The sequence below is a fragment of the Mesitornis unicolor genome, unplaced genomic scaffold (assembly GCF_000695765.1).
Source record: "Mesitornis unicolor isolate BGI_N332 unplaced genomic scaffold, ASM69576v1 scaffold4156, whole genome shotgun sequence".
NCBI lineage: Eukaryota > Metazoa > Chordata > Aves > Mesitornithiformes > Mesitornithidae > Mesitornis > Mesitornis unicolor.
The window spans coordinates 77,301-96,857 of record NW_010192975.1 but is presented as its reverse complement, the minus strand read 5'-3'; the positions used below and the strand labels follow the sequence as shown (position 1 = coordinate 96,857).

Here is a 19,557-nt window from a genome sequence, read left to right as displayed (position 1 = left end):
CGGGAAGGAAAAGGAGAGTATCTTCATATCCAATACCCAGCCACTTTATGCTTAGGATGCCTTAGGATGCAGAAACTAGGGTTTCATCCTCTTACCACTTCCTGAGGCAGAGGACTGTACATTTAAGATGAAATTTAATCCACTACTTCTCTTCAACAGGCAGAGTGGACACAACGGTACTTGCTTTGAGGCCCTGATTGGAGTGCCTGTCTAGAAATATCCCCTTCCTTATCAGCTGGCTCTAGGTCTCTTCTTGTTGTACATTTAGCTGTGTGCAGATGAGTGTATCTTAAGGCAGGCTTTTTGACTTACCTTCTGAAGGACATGGGCAGCGTCCATCTCCACCAACCTTTCAGGACATATCTGCTACATTCCCTGAACTCCCAAGAAGCATCATCTTCTCTACCTAGAAAAGTTGCCACACAGAATTTGAGAAAACCATGTTTGTCTGAGAAGTTTTGTGACCTGGTAGGAACCACTGTGGAGCAATTCCTCATAGCTGCTGGGTTCTGTGCAGCAGGACAAAGCACAGAGAGGATTACAGACCCTAGAAACACTGGGTTTCCTTTGTGCTGTGCTGTAGATCTGGTGACTGCAGGAAGTCTCACTGTGCATGCACTACGCATTAGCTCTGTGTTTGTACAGTAAAGATGTGTCCTAGAAACACTAAAGTTATCCTATCCCTGCTAGTGAGCACACAAACACCTACTTTTCTCCTGGAAATGACAGCCAAAAGTTTGGTGGCCTTGAGATGATAAGAAATGCAGCTGTTTCTCATTCAAGTCAGTTCTTGCCACTTCCCTGTGCCCTGCCCCCACATTAAAATTTTTCTTGTATGTATTTCTTATGTAAATAAGCTTCCTAATCTGATATACATATTCAAAATTGCCAGGTACTTGGTACAATGTAAGTAGAATACAGTAAGAATCAATTGGAGTCCAATAAAACCACTGTTCAGAATTGCTCCTTTTCACTTTGGGTAACAGTAACTGCAAAAATTATAAAGTGTTTCCACAGTGCACTGAATCTGTTTTGTCCTATTTCCCTTTTTCCAGTTCTTGATAATATATAGACCGTTGGTTACCTTGTTTGATGCTTTTAATATGCGAAGAGCTCTGTAAATCCCTAAAAGTAGTACTGCAAAGCTGAAACCTCTTTAAAGATTGCTTAGAGGTAAAATTAGTGATTATATTGTAGTAGAGTCTGTGCATATCCCAGGAATGGACTCCTGCTCTAACAACATGCAGTGCTGAGTTACATACAGTTTCTGGTCCAAAGAAATTACAGGCCAAGTAGACCAAGTAAGGGCAGAGTAACAGAATACATAAGCAGTGTTCACATATGTTATGATGACTTACAGTGTGTTTACTCCTTGGTTCTTCAGAGGGGATTTGAACAGGCATGAATTAATCCAGTGAAAAGAAGTAGCAGGCTGGAGAAAGGGAAGCTCAAGACTTCAGAGAAGAAAGTGGAGGAAGTGGATTCACAGTGAGAAACTACATTGCTGAGGCTCTAGCAGGCACACAAAAGGGAGGTAGAATAGAGTCATGGCAACTTCTGTCGAGACCAGAGAAATAGTGGAAAATAGCAAAATAATCCACACACATCATTAGCCTGTGATGGAAGTGGGCTACTGAACCAGCTGTGACTGTGTCCAGTTGGCTGGACCTTTCCCCTTCCAAACCTGAATTATTTTGAGATTCTCTACTTCTGTAGAGGTCACTGCAAAGGGGTCACTCCTACACAGTTAAGGATCTGGGGATTCATGATCCTTATTTCTTTCTCCTATCCCGGTGCTGTGTAGAAACTTGAGTTTCTATAACATAACAAAATACTCCTGGTGTATTTCAAAGTAGCTTGTTGTCTAGTGCATGATAGTTGGAAAAGATACATGCTCAGTAGTTTCAGAAAATGTGGTATTTCTTCATTCTTTCCAAAGAGCTGCAACTATAGATTTAGTAACAAAATTCCAGAATTGTTAGATAGTTACTTAAACGTATTTGCAGTACTTAATTCTTTGAAATGTGCAGGTCATCTTGTGATCACTCTGTTCACTTTGCCAGGATTTCTGCAATGCAAATAGGGAAACTGTCAGACAGGAATATTTCTACAGCTTATTTTTCTTTCTTCTCTGAAGGTCAAACAGTCTCCTATATATAGCTACTATGGTAGGTGAAGATTAATGATAAGGACTTATGGGACCATACTTCTGAAACGTGCCATGTTCTGAAAGAGATACCTTTTGCCAGTTCCTGTCTCAGGGCTATTCTTGTCCTTTGGTGTGGTAGTCTTTATTGAGGAGGAAAGGTAAGTTTAGTCCTTCTGTTTAAATCCTCAACAGTTTCTGCTTCTGAGATTCTAAGAAAGCAAAAGGTGGGAAAGGACAATTAAAGGGCAAATTAAATAGCTCCAAATGAACTGGTCACCTCCCATCTTTCTTCTTTTTGCAACTCAGTACAACATACAGCGTAGTTTGCTGTCTGCTAGTCCAACACCAATTAACTTTATAAAGGTCCACTCCTTTTTGGAGAGCTCTGATGATACAGAGAAAAAGAGAGCAAGCTGCCTCTTTAGCCAAGAGTTCCTGGAGAGACAAGGACTGGAAATCTCAATGCCCTCTGGGGTTAAGATTTTAACTCTTTCTCAAGTGCTGATACAGTTGGGCAGAACTCTTCAAAATGTATTAACTCTTTCCACCCCTGCCCCCCGAGCCTCTTCATTCCTATCTGACCATTTTCTGTCCTGCATAGATATGCTTTATTTTTGCATTTAAGATTGAAATGTATTTACTTTGGTGACAGAAGTCCTGAAGCCAAACCTGTAGAAAGGAATATTAAAAGAAGAGACAAGTAAAATGTCAGGTTTCCTAGCTGAACAGTGTTGGCAACCCTCATTTTGGGTATTTGTCCTTTGAATATTTGGAAAAGTGAAGAGCATTACAGCTCTGAAGAAATGAATTCTCCAGCCTAAAAAGTCTAGTTTTGCATTCAGAAAGGTATTGGTCTCTGTTCTCAGCAGCAAAGGAAAGTAACCATGATCTTGACTGCATTTGGGTTTCTTGAAGGCCAGGAACGTGTTCCTGTCCTCTTCTTTCACTCACTGGTGGCTGCCTTGTTTAGACACGACAGACTGCCATAGAGATTTGCACAGGCTAATGAATTTCTCACATATTCCCCTTCTTTTTGCAGCTTAAATAGCGTGCTAATGTCTAGTAGTATGCTGTACTTTTACAGTTGCTAGTTTATCAATCTGTTAAATTTCCTAAATGATGGTCTTTACCAGAGTTCACAGGATTCACAAGTGGCTCCATTATTTGAGGGTATCGGTGCTACATAACAGTCTTTGTTATTTTCTGTTGCTTGCAGGTTACAGGAATGTTTTCTACCATACATAAAATATTTTAAAAATCCTTATCTTTAATATAGGCTAATGAATCAATGGGCTGAGGTGAATTGTATGAGCTTCAACAAGGCCAACTTCCAGGTCCCGCACTTTGGGTGCAATAACCTCATGCAGTGCTACAGGCTTGGGGACAAGTGGCTGGAAAGCTGCCAGGCAGAAAAGGACCTGGGGGTGTTGGTGGACAGCAGGATGACCATGAGCCAGCAATGTGCCCTTGTGGCCAAGAAGCCCAATGGCATCCTGGGGTGTATCAGAAGGGGTGTGGTTAGTAGGTCGAGAGAGGTTCTCCTTCCCCTCTACTCTGCCCTGATGAGACTGCATCTGAAATATTGTGTTCGGTTCTGGGCCTCTCAGTTCAAGAAGGACAGGGAATTGCTTGAAAGGAGTGGAGCATCTCCCTTATGAAGAGCGGCTGAGGGAGCTGGGTCTCTTTAGCTTGGAGAAGAGGAGACTGAGGGGAGACCTCATTAATGTTTATAAATTTGTAAAGGGCGAGTGTCAGGAGGAAGGAGCCAGGCTCTTCTCAGTGACAGCCAATGACAGGACAAGGGGCAGTGGGTGCAAGCTGGAGCATAGGAGGTTCCATGTGAACATAAGGAAAAACTTTTTTTTTTTACTGTAAGGGTGACAGAGCACTGGAACAGGCTGCCCAGGGAGGTTGTGGAGTCTCCTTCTCTGAAGTCATTCAAAACCCACCTCGACGTGTTCCTGTGTGACCTAGTCTACGTGATCCTGTTCTGGCAGGGGGTTTGGGCTGGATGATCTTTCAAGGTCCCTTCCAACTCCTAATATTCTGAGATTCTGTGAATATATTTGGTGCACGATTTCCTTACTTGTAATTCTTAGGACAGAAAATAGTTTCAGAAATATTTTTTTCTGTTTTATTTTCATACATATATGTTGTAAAGAGAAATAAGAGTGCCAGAAATATTATGTGAGCAGTAATTCTTGTCAGATGAGAAGTGCGAATGGGTTGAGGAAAACCTGAGAGAGTCTGGTTTTGGTGAAACTTCTTGTTCAGTTAGAAGAGAATAAAAGCGGTTCTGATAAATATGAGAGTTGCCTGCCCTTGAATTTCCTTAATATTCACACTACATAGTCCTGTATCACAGATTTTGGCAGGTTTTTATTTCATCTGGGCATGTTCCTTCTTTGAATTTTGATCTTACTCTTTTTGTGCTGTAACAGTTCTTTTTCTCTGTTTTTCACAGACCATTTTTGAGCGAAACTGTCAGTCTGATGACTGTGCTGCCGATTTGAAACTTCAGGGTAAACTATTGCTGTCTAGGTGAGTAGGTCAACTATTTTCTTTTTCTTTCTTGCACACTAGTATGTCTTTCATTTTATGTAATATATTGCATTGAAAAATCAAAATACAAACACAGACATTTTATATCCAGACTAGAAGGTTGACAACAATTATATCGTCTTTAGTGCAGAAATGTCTCAAGATATACACAGAATCTGAATTCCTGTGTTGCAGGGCACATGCAAGGCAAGACAGCTTCACCTTCCCAATCACAATAGAGAAAATTGGAGAAAAGAAATAGCATAGCAGAGAGGGACAGGGAAAGTAAAGCTGCATGTCAAATAAAGTGCCAATGTGGACCATGTCATTTTTCAAAGACAATAGAAAAATGCAGAAAAGCAGTTTTGTTCCAAAAAAAAAAAGGTCATATGGAAAGTTAAAAAAGCACTCAGAACATGGCAAATTATCTTCAGTTATCTTTTTCTGTTTCTGAATTTGTGCGGGTTTGCTAACTCTCCTGAAATACAGCTTTCCTTTGTCAGATTATTTTTGTTAGTAACTTGGGGAGGGGTGTCTGATTTCACTTTCTTCTGGGATAATAAACCTCATCAAGTAGACCAGAGGTGAAGTTTATCTTCTGTCTCTTGTGACTGGTGATCCTAGGAAAATGCCTATTGCTTTGGCAGGATGTTGTCATTCAATTTTGGGATAAATCAGGCTAAAGGTGAACTTTACACATCACTTCTGTTTCCTTTTTTTCAGCATTTCTAGCACATTTTTAGAGATGAAAGTGCTGATACGAGTTATTTAATTGTGTGCCAGAGGTTGTGCTGTTTGATGGAGATGTCAGGTCAGGCAAGACAGGGGAAGAGACTCTCCTGCTTGAGAGGTGGGGGGAGCAGGGGGAAGAAGGAAGAAGTTATAGCCAGGAGATCTACACACATTTTATGTAAGTCTGCAGGATGCTGTAAGCATACCTGGAGACAAAACTGAACCAGAGTCAAGTCTGAGAAGTTATGGACTTCTCCAGACACGACTGAAGTCCACAGGAATGTTTCAGGGGATTGGCTGAGAGCAGGGTTAGGTCTCAGGTTGCAGAATCTGAGCTTTGACTGCCATTAGTCTGGATTTTTGGCCTTTGCTTGGTATTTGTCCTGAGCAAAATCTGTTAAGAGCTGGAGGTGTGTCTGTGTGTACTGGGGAAGCCAGTGAAGGGTGTCCTTGGAGACTTGGGCTAAAGACCCAGGGTAACATGCTGTACAAGAGTGAAAGTGAGTTAGAATGTATTTATTCTGGAAAGAAAAAGGTTTGTTTCAGTTAACAGAGGAATATCTTTAAGGCTCATCCACCTTAATTAGCATCAGTTTGCATGTAAGCCCAATCCAGCTTCATGTAGGGATTGTGAGATGAAGGAGCCAAACTCTTCCTGCTTGTGGCAGACAGCATGTGAGGCAAGATTCATGGACTGTGGCTTGGCAGGTTGAGACAAGAGATGTGGAAAAACTTTCTTGTGTAGGTGGTTTGTACTGCCTGGGAATGAGGTGTGCAGAGATGGTATGCTCTGCCATCCTGGATTTCAGGACTTGGTTAGATGAGGTTCCCCTTGACCTTATCTGTTGTTGGCAATAGTCCTGCATCAAGGAAGATGAGGCTGGATTGTACAACCTCTAGAGCTTCCTTCCAACCAACTTTTCTGCAGTTTTCTGACTCATCTCGAGGTATATTCTCCCTGTAACCTGAGCAAAATTGCCTCAACAAAAACTAGCTCTTTGCCAAGATGGAAACATCTATGGTGTTGAGTGTCTTCCAGCGCTGTTGCTGGAAACCTACCTGTGCAACTCCTCACCTCTCACTGATGCCTCCTTTGCCAGTAAGAATGTGCATTATGAGAGGGGACAGTAATATTGAAGGCCGGACCTGACAAAGCTAACAGTGCAGATTAAACTTTCTAGAGCAGACTTTATGAGGTAGCTTGCAGAAACAGCTGCAGTGGTGTGTGCTAGTATTGCTACAAATGGTCCTCTTAGTGGTTGGCCTGGACTTACTTATAGCAGTATGAGTGTTATTAGCTTGAAACTACTGGTGACAATTTAATAGGGGAAAGGAAGCAGTGTAGTGTGCTGGGGACTTAGTGAAGGCAGTGATGAAGAAGTTGAAGGAGCAGAAGAGAGATGTTTCATCTTCCCAGTCATTACTGTTTTCAAATCCATTTTTCTTAAAGAATGAATGTGTGAAATTTTGGCAGGACAGATTAGAGAGACTACTCATCACCTCCCCTTCAAAGAGTCTCCGCTGTTAAATCTTGCAGCTGTCATAGGAGATAGCAAAATCTGGCTCTGTCCATGCAGTAATGCCCTGTGTTGTAGGGAAGGAGAGAGGAAGGAATAGATTTCTAAAGCAAGAGAATTAAAAGTATCTTATTGTAAAGAAGGTATTTATGTAATTGCATACAGGTAACTTTAATGACATAACGCAAAACCATAAGGGAAATAGGAATAGATTATTTTGCAGTAAACTGTTTTTACAGCCACAGCTTTGGAACAGCAATAAAAAACCAGTTTTCCTTTCCAGCAATCCAATACTGAAAAGCAAAATGCAATCGGAGTGTGTTCTGTTAGCTATTATTTCCAAATATTGTTTACTAATAAAAATATATTTATTACATATCATGCTTGACTTGACTGCCTCGTTCTGTTTTCTCAGCACAGCAAATGTCTTTTCCATCAGGTTTCTGTAGGAAATAGCACATTTTTATTGAGCCTTTCTGTAGCTACTTGTTTAGAAGCTGAACTGCATCTGTTTCCTCAAGATGTGCTGGGGAAAACTCTAAAGGCAGGTGTTTTGTAGAAGATTAGACCTCCAGAGCTTTTAAAATCTGCTAATCCATTCCTCTGGTACTTTGTATGGGAGAAAAGCACTCTGATCTTTTAAGAAGAACCTGAAAATGCTGAGGGAGCGGGACTGACAGGAACACACATCTTGTCTGACTTACTGAGGCAGTTTCAGGTCCTGAGCTGATGCCTGTCCATCTGATTGGTATTTTGCAAAGGCAACTGTAGTAATCAAGTCCTGTTTAGGCTGTAATGGCAACCAGGTGAAAACCACAGAGAATTATTTGAGTAATGGTGAAGGTGTTTGAAAAAAACAGACTTTCTTCCAGCTATAATAAACAAACCAGCTGAGAAGGCCAGAGCAGAATGGGTGGTGGCTTTCCTGCAAGATGCAGCTAGGAAGGAAATCCTGTATGGCTGTGTAAACATACTGACAGCCCCTGTGTCACAGTGAATAGAGCAGCCTTACCAAAAGCAAGCAGTAGAAGAAGAAAAATGATGTTGCGACATATCATGTAGCTCCTGTGTTCCAGCACAAGCAGTGTGCATGGTATGTAAATCAGGTTGTAAGCACAGGACTGTGAGCCCCCTTAGATAGAAAATGCTGTAATGAATACTGCTATAATAAATACAGCAACAGCAAATGCTGTAATAAATATTACTATTCCTGAGAAGGTTCCAGGAGGCAGTCTGTCTTCCATATATTTGTGACATGAGGTTACCCTTCACCCATAACTAGAAAGAGAATTACCCATTGGAGTGCTTCTGAGTGTATGTTTGGAATAAGCAGTTTGCTTTTGTGTTGTTTTAGAGCATCCTTATTGGCTACCATCTGTTGGACTTAACCTGCAGACTGGCTGACTTTCCCTGGCTGCAAATTGTTTAGTTTGAAAATATGAAATTGGAAGCCAAAGGAAAATTTGGAAATTTAGAAAGCCAAAGGGGTGACAGGTGCATTTTGTAGAAGTTTTCAAGGTTTTTCAAATTGTGCATTTTCTTTGAGTTGGAGTAAATGTTTTCAAAAGTTCTCTTGTGAAATGGGATTATTGAGAAATGCCCTTTTCCAGCTGAAAGGTCAAATTTGTGATTTGGGTCATTTCTGCTTTTCTTGGTCCCTCTGGAATTAGCCTGAGAATGGACAAAACCCTAGTCAGTAAAAAATTTCTTTGATTTTGAAATGTTTCCATTTTAATGAAATGGTAATTTATGAAGAAAAAGTATTTTCCAGATAACTTCTGATCATCTCCAGGGAATATTTTTGGGTTTTTTTTCAAATAAATTCCTTCTTGTCTTATGCATGGCTCTTGTGATATGCAAGTAAATGCCTATCTAAACCTCTAATTTGATAGATGGGTAAATGATTTGATGTGATCTTTTACAATGTAATCTCCAAGTACCTAACCTAGGCCTCACTGAAAAGAGAAGGGAGAGTGCACTACCACCACCCCATGACACTCCAGCCCTTGAGCTTGCAGCTCTGAAGTTTATAATCATATTATTTGTATTAGTGAAGAGTAATTTCACATAAGTGTCTACCAGTGTAGTAGTGATTGTTTTGCAAAGGTTGTGTATACATGCAAGGATGAATATGCTTAAGGACCTATTAAAATGAGAGGAAGGACTCTTGTTCACTGTGCATGTCATCAGACATTAGGCAACTGGATTTCTAAAATGAACCTGAGCAGTTTCATATTGACTTGTCAGACTATTACAGAACCCAAGCTGAAGGAATCCAGAAATTGTAGATAAAAATATGTGTTATGACAGCTTTGTCCAATTTGCTTTTCACCAACGCAAGATGTAACAGTATGGAACATAGGGTAGTGCAATGCTAGTGCAGAGAGCTAATGTCTTCCGAAGGAAGGGGCAATAACATAAAATTTTGATCAGAAAGTTCAAAACTTTTTGAGTGCATCTAATTAATATAGTAGTGTTTTATTAAAAAAATTAATAAAGTATTTTACTGATAATAGGCTTTTACAAACCCATGGAGAAAAGCTGCTAGACTGTGGTTTAAAGTGGGAAGCAAAGCTGTTTCATAAATTTGACCAGGCTCACGCCTGAGCACTTCCTTTGATCACACAACAGGGATTTGTTTCCAGAGAGGCCTCACATTTCATGGCATGCCTGTTGTGGCTTTATGCCCCTGAAGTGCATCTTAACAAAACAGTCATGATGAGGAAAAACAATATCCTTTCTTTTGGAGCTTAATTACAGGCTCTGATAATATCTGTTTTTCCCTTCCTCTTCATTCATAGCAGATGAAGAATTTGTTTTCACTTATTTTATCTTTCATTGAACAAACACTTCTTTCAGAAATATTTTCAACATTCTGTTTACCCTAGACAGGCTACCCTAAATAGCTGAGCTGCTCAGATGGAGCTAATTTTCTGTTTTGCAAGAAAACAACCAAAGAAAAATGAGCAAATGCTATGATTTCACGTTTCTAGTGCTAGGAAAGTGGTCTTGAGCTTTCAGTTAAGTCTTTGTGTGTACACCAATGTGGGTATTTCAAACTCCTGTGACACAAGTACAGAGCTACGACTGGTCCCACTGCAGTCATGGGCTGCCTGCAGGTTACTCAGTCATGCCTTAGTACTGTCCTAACTCATGATCTTTTAAAATACCAAAAGAGTTGTTTCTGAGGAGGAAAGAACAACAAAACATTAGAAAAATCGATATTAGTAGATTGCTTTCTATTTTCTCAAAAAGTCATGCTAAGTTTCACACTGTGATTTAAGTGAATTCATAGATTATAGCATAGTTTAATATTATTTCTGAGTAATTTGCTGCACTGTAAAGGATGCAATGAAAAAAAATACTTATACGATTTCATGTATGTTAGAACATTTGTAGTTCTGTTTGGAATTTAGTCTTTTTGGTGAATCCAGGAAGCAGAATTCTGTTTTCTGATTTATATCTACTTTTATTTATCTTTTGCCCACAGACAGTTAGTGTATTGAGTGCCACTTTTGTGAGGCACGTGGAAAACTTCACTGTAGTTTATCCAGGATTGGATTTGCAGTTTCCTGAAATGGCTGCTCAGTAGAGCCAGCAATTAATCAGAATGAAGTGCAAGTTGCAGTGGGAGCATCATCTCAGGAATGAATGAATGTTTTCCCTTGTTGAGGGTGAATGGGGATGAAGAAATGGTTTCTTGGTTTCCATCTGGTTAGTTGTCCTCAGAGCTTCATAAATCTCTCCCAAAATAAATAATAAGTCCAGTTTGATAGCAGAGGGCAGTACTGTTCCTTTTGAACATATGGTGACTGGAACTGTATGGATGGTGATAGAGCCATCAAGTGATGAGGGGTAACAAAACTCAGTAGTCCACATCTCATCTAAGAATACAGATTCTCAATATCTATTTTCCAGTAACAGGCCACTGATTATCAGTCAGGGATACTGTACAAGCCAGTCTTGTAACTTTTGAAATGTGCTGGGGTTTTTTTTTTTTGTAACAATCACTTGACTGTGTATCTATTGGAGTAGGATTTTGCTGTTTGTTTTTTTGTTTGTTTTTTGTTTGTTTGTTTGGTGGGGGGGGTTTGTTTGTTTGTTTGTTTTTAACTAAACCCTGAAGAGATATTCCTTCATATAATTTGAATGCATTGCTGAACTAATGTATAACCTGGCCCTCCTCATGAGCATCCCAACATCACTATTTTATGGACCTGAGATAGTTCCAGTCAGCATATAGTTTCTTCCTCTAGCAACTGAAGTATAAACCTAACAAAACAAAAGCTTAACCTTAGGCAGCACTGTCATACATTAGCTGCCTCCAGAGGTGGAAGTTCTCAATACGCAATGAAAAGCAGATGCACCATTGATTTGTATTTGCAGAATACATCTTAGCTGGTGCATACATGCGCGTGCGTGTGTGTGTATATGTATATATATATGTGCATATACATAATCTTTCATGATGCAGCTACGTGAACTTTTCTGTAGCACATCCTGCAATTACAAAATCTGCCAAAACTGAGGTTCTTTACAGGTCACCAGGTAAATCAACTTGTTGATTCTGCATTAGCTATAGAGGAAATGTGCTGGTATGAGTATATGTTGCTTATCATGTTTGACATTTAGATATAACTTACTTGTGATGTATAATACCTGCTACTGCAAAACAAATTTCCTAAAGGAATAAACCTATATTGTTTCTAACATTTCATCTCTGATTAACTGCCTTATATTGACCTCTGAAAGTGATTGCTGGATAGTGCACTGATCTTCTTCTGCCTTATCAATGCTCAGCTGAGTATGCTTTTTAAATTACATATTGCATGCTGGCATCCCAGGAATGGGGACAAGCAATTGAAGCTATCTAATAATAGGAGATCTATTTCTGAAGACATAATTTCCATGATAAATACATGCTTTGCATAATTACTTTGTTAATGATCTAATTCTTAAAAACAGCATGTTTAAAGTGCTGCTGATTAATCCTCAGATTTTAGGACCAGATCTATGGTCAACAACCACCTATTTCAGCAGAGCTCTTCAAGTGTTTACCAAACAGAGAAAACATGCACACTTTTTTTTCTTTCACGTCAGGCTGATTTGTGCATCCTTCAGCTATGTGCTTGATGCCATTTATCTTTTGCGTGTCTTTCTTCCACTAGTAACTAGTTTTTGTTTGTGTTCCAACTTTAGGATGCTGTCTTACACACACATGCAGGGATAACTTTGTCCCGGGTGCACAGTACCGTTGATTTCAAGGACACTGCTTGTGGTTATAAAAGATGTTGGTTTGTGTGTGTGTCTGCAAGGGTGGAAGATTAGATTAGTGCTTCTGTAGATGTTGTGCCTCAGCTTGCTTTCATGTGACAGTTTCATAAACCAAGGTAGCTCCATTCAAACCAAAAGCTGCTCCCTGAAAACAGGCAGCTCTTTCCCCATTGTTTCTTTAGTTCTGTTTATAAAGAGTTGTGACCATCTGGGGACAATTGAAGTTACTGATAATAATAAAAGGCACCAGATTTCTGTAGGGTGATAAAATTAGGGATATTTTTATGTGGATATTGTGCCCTGCTCTGTCCCTCTTACTTAAAAGTTTGAAGACATAGGTGGCTGGGAGTTATATCTGTTGTGTAGTTATGGGGGATTTTTATGGAGAAACCACATTTGGGGAGGAGAGGACAGTTTCCAGAGAACCTTTGAATATAGGGTACTAGCTGTTACTAGAAATCACTGTGTTGTTTCAATGCCAAAATAAAAAGCAAAAAGGATTTCCTAGAGTGTTTTTCCCCCCCACATTGCTTACTATTCAAATGCATTCATTTTTAAAATTAAAGTGTAGGAAAGATGGAAAAGGTAATGCTCTGTGCCATATTCTTGAATTGCAATATATATGGGAACTGAAGAGCTAGAGGTGGCAGCTCTGCTCCAGAAGGGTATTGGCATGAGCAGTTACACCTCCTTGGTCCTAGGGTCACTGCAGTAAGCACTTTTCTTCTTACGGGACATTCAGTCCCTTCCTATGGGGAAACATTGGCACATTGTTACTCAGTCTTCATAGGTAGCAATATTGGCATGATATTACTCCCAAACTGTGCTCTGCTGACACAAAACATCTGTTGACCACTTCTCAAATTCTCTGTTATATTTTTCCCATCACCTCATGTTATCTGCTACTCAGAGCACACTGGAAAGTTCCTGCTTGAGAAATGGAAATAGGAAAGATAATTAATGTAATGATCTGATGGGCTCAGAGCTAGTTTACTATAGCTGGCTTAGCGCATCTCAGATTGGCTGTGGTCATCAATGGCATGAGGTCTCTTAGGGCCTTTGCTAGTGTAGGCTTCAGCATGAGAGGGGGGAAGGCAGGGCAGAATAAGCCCTGCTATCTTGAGTGTTTGGCCAAGTCCTTAGTCTGGATTGACTGTGAACTTTGCAGAGAGAATTGACCTTGAATGCACATTTGATGGCAAGACAGTGTAATCAAGCAATGTAAAATCCAATAGCTTTGCTCCCTGTAGGGTTGTTTAAAACTTTTACTTGGTTTGGATTTGTTTGTGGGGCTGCAAACTCTCAGTCTTGCACTGAGACATTAAATGAATTCCCAGATGATCAGCTGAGGGTTTCAGCTTTTCATTGGCTCTTGATGTTTAAGTATTTCTGAAACTCTTCCCAAAGTTCAACTGACCCTGGAACCTGTGATAAAAATGCAACAGAACAGTTTGTTTTCAGGATTGATATAAAGAGTCTGTGGAGACAAAATTAATATTCAAGTATCAGAGTAACTGTGAAGACTAACTGCAGCACTGGTTGATGAAGGTAGAAATCTGTCTGGATCTGTCACAGGACCAATGTTGTTCACTCACACCTTTTTCTGATTTAAAAGAAAATGGTGGGACTCTAATTTCACCTGATGTAGATGGAAGGCAGATTGGACTTGAGTTGTTTGAAGCATTTTTATCCACTTGTAGTGTAACTGACCCCAACTGTAGCTTCCACTGTCCGATAGTGGTGATTAATCCATGTGGGTGCCAATTTGCTGTAAGGAAAGAAAGGCTTCTGATATAAAAAGGAAAGTTGGTGACCCAGACTAGCAGGGAAAGTGCAGCCCTGTCACATTCCATGCCCTATGTATGATCTGTGAGTGCTGAGAGGAAGTGCTAAATCCTTGTTCAGTTTTTTAAAAAAATTTCTCTAGTGCAGGAAATAGAGAAATATGTCCCTGTGTAGCTTTTGGAATGCAGATTATATCTCCCCTGACCCACGTTAATAAAAACACCAGCATCTGGGGGGTTGAAATATGAAGATTGCAGATTGTTTCAGTTTGCCTTTCCCAGCTGGTCTTTCTTCCCTCACTGACCGTAGTGCAATGATGTGATGCAGGCATAAATGAAGAACGTTAAAGCATGCAAAAAAGATGGTATTTGTTTTATCCTGGAATTTAATTTTCTCTCCTTCATTGCTTAAGAAGAAAATGTTAAATATTTTTGTTTACACTTGATGTGTAGAACAACAGCCATTGAATTAAAGACCATGGCAGAAATGTAGAGCCTGATTTTGAGAATTGTTTGTTACCTGCGAGTCTGCGTCATGTGAATGAAAGCTGCAGGTATTCAGTACTTCTGAATGTCAGATTTCTTTCCCTTTCCATGCAAACGTTGATAGCTTGACATATTTCATGTGCCTGTACATATGTGTGTGAGATGTAGTTGCCTGTATAAAGTGCATATATTGGTCTACAGTCTATCCAGAACTTTTACCCAGTTCATTATTTGTGTGCACTACCCAATGTAAGGAGATTATGTTCATCTGTCCAATTAAATTATTATAACTTGCCTTTTTTCCCCTTCTTTTCTCTCTCCCCTCCCTTTTTTTAATTTTTCAAGTGTTTGTGTTTATTTTTAGTCTGTCTCCCTTGATGTGGGCACAGTTATGAGGTGCTGAGGATGTTGGCGGCTTTATAGTTCTCATCCAACAAAATGTAAATTGAAAGCCATTGCTTGATTGCGTTTCTTAAATTGTTTGACGTAACTTGTCAAGATGAAGGGCTGGCTTTAGTTTGTTTTCTTGTTTCTGGCGGGCAACAATAGTTCTTCAGTTGACGTATTGTGACTTCCTGGCAGCTAGGCTGCTTAATGTGCAGGAGACGCTGGAAAAGGATGGCACTGGGTTGGCAGTGAAGCGGCTCCAGTACCACAGCAGGCTGTCCTCACCCCATGACGTGGTGCTCTCGAGCAGCAGCCAGAGCTTGGGAGCTCCCCTGTGAGCTGGGAGATTCCCTAACCCTCTTTTCACTGCAAGTGAACCTGATTCATTCCAGATGTACGCAGACTTAATGACTCTGAAAGCTGCTCTCTTAAAATGGGACTTAGAGCACAATCTTGTAAAACATTTCAGAGGAAGACCTGAACCCCCCTGCCAGCCTAAAATCAGAGAGGTTATTCAGAATTCATTAGTGTGTGAATTTTGTGTAGGAGCAACTACAGTGTGCTCTTAGAAAGTGTTTTTTCTGTCTCTGCTGAGGAAAATAATTTTGGTATGATGCACTTTTAACAGCCAAGTGATACCTTTAGAAAGGAGTGACACAAGCACATGGTGTTTATTTTGGGATTTTTTGTGGGTTTAGTTTTAAGTAGGATTTCATTCTGAGTATTTTTATTAATACAGTAGAAAGAAGAGTATTCTCGGTTGTCTTAACTTTGTGAAATCTCAAAGTGCTGCTAGTGCCAATTCCAAGATGATTCTGTAACATGCATTACATTTAGTATCAACTCTGCATAAGAGAAATATCTCGTAATGTTCCATTGCTTACTGAAGTGATACTTCCAGATTTTGCTAGTTGGTTTGATAGATGTTGGTTAAGTTTTGAAGTGATTGCAAGAAGTGAGATTATAAAGTTCATGACAAATAATTCACAGTGAAAAATGGTTGTTTTATTTGCTTCCAAATATGCACTTTTTGATTATTAGAAAAATCCCAGCAGATTGTTTAGGATCTTCATAATTTTGTCTGCTTTTCACAGTAAATGTTGAAGTTGGGGCCAAAAGGTTAAATGGTTTCAAGTACTCTCATGTATTTGTGCCATTAATTTGGTATGTAAGGAACTACAGCTGAAATTATTTGGATCTCTCAAACTAGTTTTGCAGTAAGTCCTGTACTGTGTACACCTTTGCAAATGTTTATTTGCACTGATAGCTGACTATGAGAATAAACTATAATGTTTAGAAAGCAAATTGTCCAGTTACTGCTAGGATTGATTTGTGTCTGCAGTTGATTGTAAGTGTAAGAAAGCAGGCGTGTTTCCTGGAGACTTATATCTGCCTCGTAAGAAACTGTCGTTGAACTATAAGCCATGATTTTTGGCTTAATAAATGAAATAAGTACGTGAAACAAATATGCTATAAATATCATCTCTGTTATGCAGAAAAGCTACACTCATGATCCACAGCCATCAGCTTGAGTCTGGACTTCTCACTCCCCCCAGCCCCTGGCTGCTTCAGTACATGTCTTTGAAAACCCTCATCTAGAAACTCCTTGGCAGACGCAAAGAGACAGAGCCCAGTGAGCTCTGCCTTCAGAGGTCTGGTGTGGCTGTGGTTAGCAGAAGATACTGAAGGGTTTGTAAGCACCACGTTCTCAGAAACCCTGATTTTATGCAGATTCTCTGGCTGCAGTACCATGACAAAGGCTGGCGGAGGATAGCTGGCCGTGGGAGAGGTACAGGCTGCCTTTAAACACAGCTCTCATCCTGAACCCCTGCCATTTTCAGAGTGTTGCTGATATGCAGAGGAGCAGCGTGTGCCAACATGTATGTTCCTGGCACAGCCATTCCTTCATGGAAAGCAGGTGAATGAGAAGCAGCTTGGTTGGCTACAAACTTCTCCACGCTGTTGCATGAGGCTTTGTGCATGTGCACAGTGTCTGGCAGGGTGAGTGGTGCGAGTGTACCTCTCCATAGAGGTGGGTCCTTCTTTTGGACTGGCTATCCCTCAGTGGAAATAGTTGGGACCATCTCTGCTGTGGGGCTGGAAGTCTCTGCCCTTTTCTGACCAGCTACTGAGTGTTTTTCCTGTAACTCTGTCACTGTTCCTCTGGGATGTATGAATGGTCTTAGATTACAGCTGTAACTGTAGCAAGTTTGATGATATTTTGGCTATTTTTGCTTATTTTTATATTTATATCTGGTATGTTTCAGACCGTCTTTTACTGTACGTAGGCCTGTCGATCCTTATACTGATACTACATTTTCCTGTGATATATCTTTAGCCTTTTTCTTACTTGTTAGCTTATCATTCGGACAGACTGGTATGATTAAATTTATACCCAATATGAATTAATAAATATGTGTGTATGAACATTTATATTTGCTTCTGTGCATGCATGTCTGTGTTCATGTGCTCATAATCTGTGATGCCTTAGTACAATAGTGTATTAATTCATGATGTATTAGCTATTATTTTAATTCAACCATTCGTTTGGTATTTCAAGTTTAGCAAATTACTCCATTGTGTTAGGTCCAGCATAAACACTCAAGGAAAGACTTGTCATATTTGGTTGATGGTTGTTATAATTTAAATACATTTTTCCACTTAAACCAGTTTCTGGATTTCATTTGACCATCTTTTCTTACAGTCACAAAAGGCAGTGTCACCAACCAGGACTCAGGAGCTGCTCATTCCCAGTATGGCCCACCATACAGTGTATTGGCCGTTCAGCCCATTCCTGAATTACCAACTGCAGAGCATTTAAGCAGTTGAGTTGGGACACTAGCACAAATAAAGAAAGACTAGAGTGTGAAAGTTGCCCAGACTTAAACCAGTGTAATTGTTTCTGCCTACAGTGTTGATGACAGAACTGCCTACCTGGCCCTGGGAGCAGTGAGGAACATCTCACTTAACATTTCCATCTCTAATGTTGGGGATGATGCCTATGATACCAATGTTTTCTTCAATTTTTCTGGAGAGCTCTTCTTCATCAAAATGTGGCAAAAGGTAAGAAAGGCCAATCTCGCTGTGAGCAGGTCTCCTAACTTTAAACCAGTTTAATTACAAGATGTAGGGACAGGGAGTGGCCTGGTCCACAGTGCTGAGACATTTGAAAGTTGTTTCTGGTTATACAGGGCTTGAATTTCTTCCAGATTCTTTACTGAGGTTTTTTCTTTTGTTGGTTTGATCTGAGTAAATTATACCTTTTGTGTTTTTGTCAAGACACAGCACTGTTATTTGGGGTGCACTAATGAAAAAGAAAGATGGTTTGGCTGATGTATTAAGGTTTTAAGAGGTAGAGGGAAACTGATTTGGAAACTGGTAGGTTACCAAATGATGCTGAAAGACGAAGGCTGCCTCTAGTTTGAGTGGTCTGATAGTCTCCTGACCTGGGCTCCTAGGTTTTTTCCTCACTGAAACCAAGATATAAGGCTGTTCCTTGCTCACATCCTGGAGCAAGTTTGGATTGGCCAGGGTGTATCACTAGATCCAAAAGTGCTTTTAATCTCAAAAGCTTTTTTGATTTTGGAGTTAGATTACTATTTTGACCTTTAGTCTCTTTACATTTAGATTTAAATACTCTAATGTTTTAATTAGCATGAGTTCATTTGGAGATAATACAAACACTAAATCAAACTATTCACAAACTGATGGCCACAAAAAAAAAGCATCTATCTGGATGTGAGTAATGTGAAAATAATTGTGCAAAATGGGAGCTGTACAATCATAATATTCCATTTGTTTGTTCCTGCTTTTCACAGTCACTTGTCTGTATGATGAAGCTTTTCTTTGTAATGTTAAAAACAGTAGTACAACTGTTGTGAAGTATGGGATTAACTCAGTGCATTGAAACAATGTTATTTTGTCATTATAAAAAAGATGATGACAGATTTTGGTTATTATAAACCTCTTAAATTAACTTGTTACATAATAAGCCAAAATACGATAATTTCCTATACATGTCTGATACAGTTACAAACCTCAGAAAGCTCTCTTCTTATTATAAGCTTCATTTTCAGACTTTGTGAGCTGCAAGTGTGCAGTTTATCAGGAGGAAAAATGCAGGGGACAAAATAGAAATGCCTTACGCCAATATGGAACTTCTCCTTAATGGAAGTTTCATGTGAAGACTTTCAGAGGCTGGCCCAGCTCCCATTGAAGTCAGTGGGAGGGTTTCCATTCCTTTGCATCGGAAAAGAAACAAAGCCTCTTTTAAAAGGTTGTTGTGTTTGGTTTTGTGGTGTTGGTTTTCTTTTTTCTTTCTGTGCATACATGTTAATATTTTACACACATGGATTAACTGGAACACCAGTCCCCTTCTTTGTTCTTGGCCAACCTTGTGAAGGGAACAAGCTGAAGATGATATGCTGTTTCTCTTGATATTTTACCTTGAGCCTGGGTCTATAGCAGACTTGAAACATCTGTGTTGGATGCTACCTGGAAGAAGCAGTTTCTGGAAGCAGATGACATTGTTGTAAGGTTATCTCACTACTCATTGTGTCTTCCATTAATAGAAACTAACATTTTTTTAAAAAGAGCAAAATACAGCACACGTCAAGGAAGCATGTGGGTTTCCTTCTTCCTCAGGACTTGTGGACAGGATTGGGGTATAGTCTGCTATTATTCCTGC

At 39.8% G+C, this 19,557-nt stretch overlaps 1 protein-coding gene across 1 annotated transcript in view; it reads left to right on the top strand.

The window, feature by feature from the left end:
- Nucleotides 1-19,557, top strand: part of ITGA9 (integrin, alpha 9) — a gene marked incomplete at its 5' end in the record, with an annotated part of 211,624 nt that overhangs the window by 119,762 nt on the left and 72,305 nt on the right. Inside the window, 2 exons of the mRNA XM_010187303.1 lie at nt 4,614-4,690; nt 17,783-17,933. Of these exons, the coding sequence (XP_010185605.1) occupies nt 4,614-4,690; nt 17,783-17,933 (228 nt within the window). The remainder of the gene's footprint in view (nt 1-4,613; nt 4,691-17,782; nt 17,934-19,557) is intronic.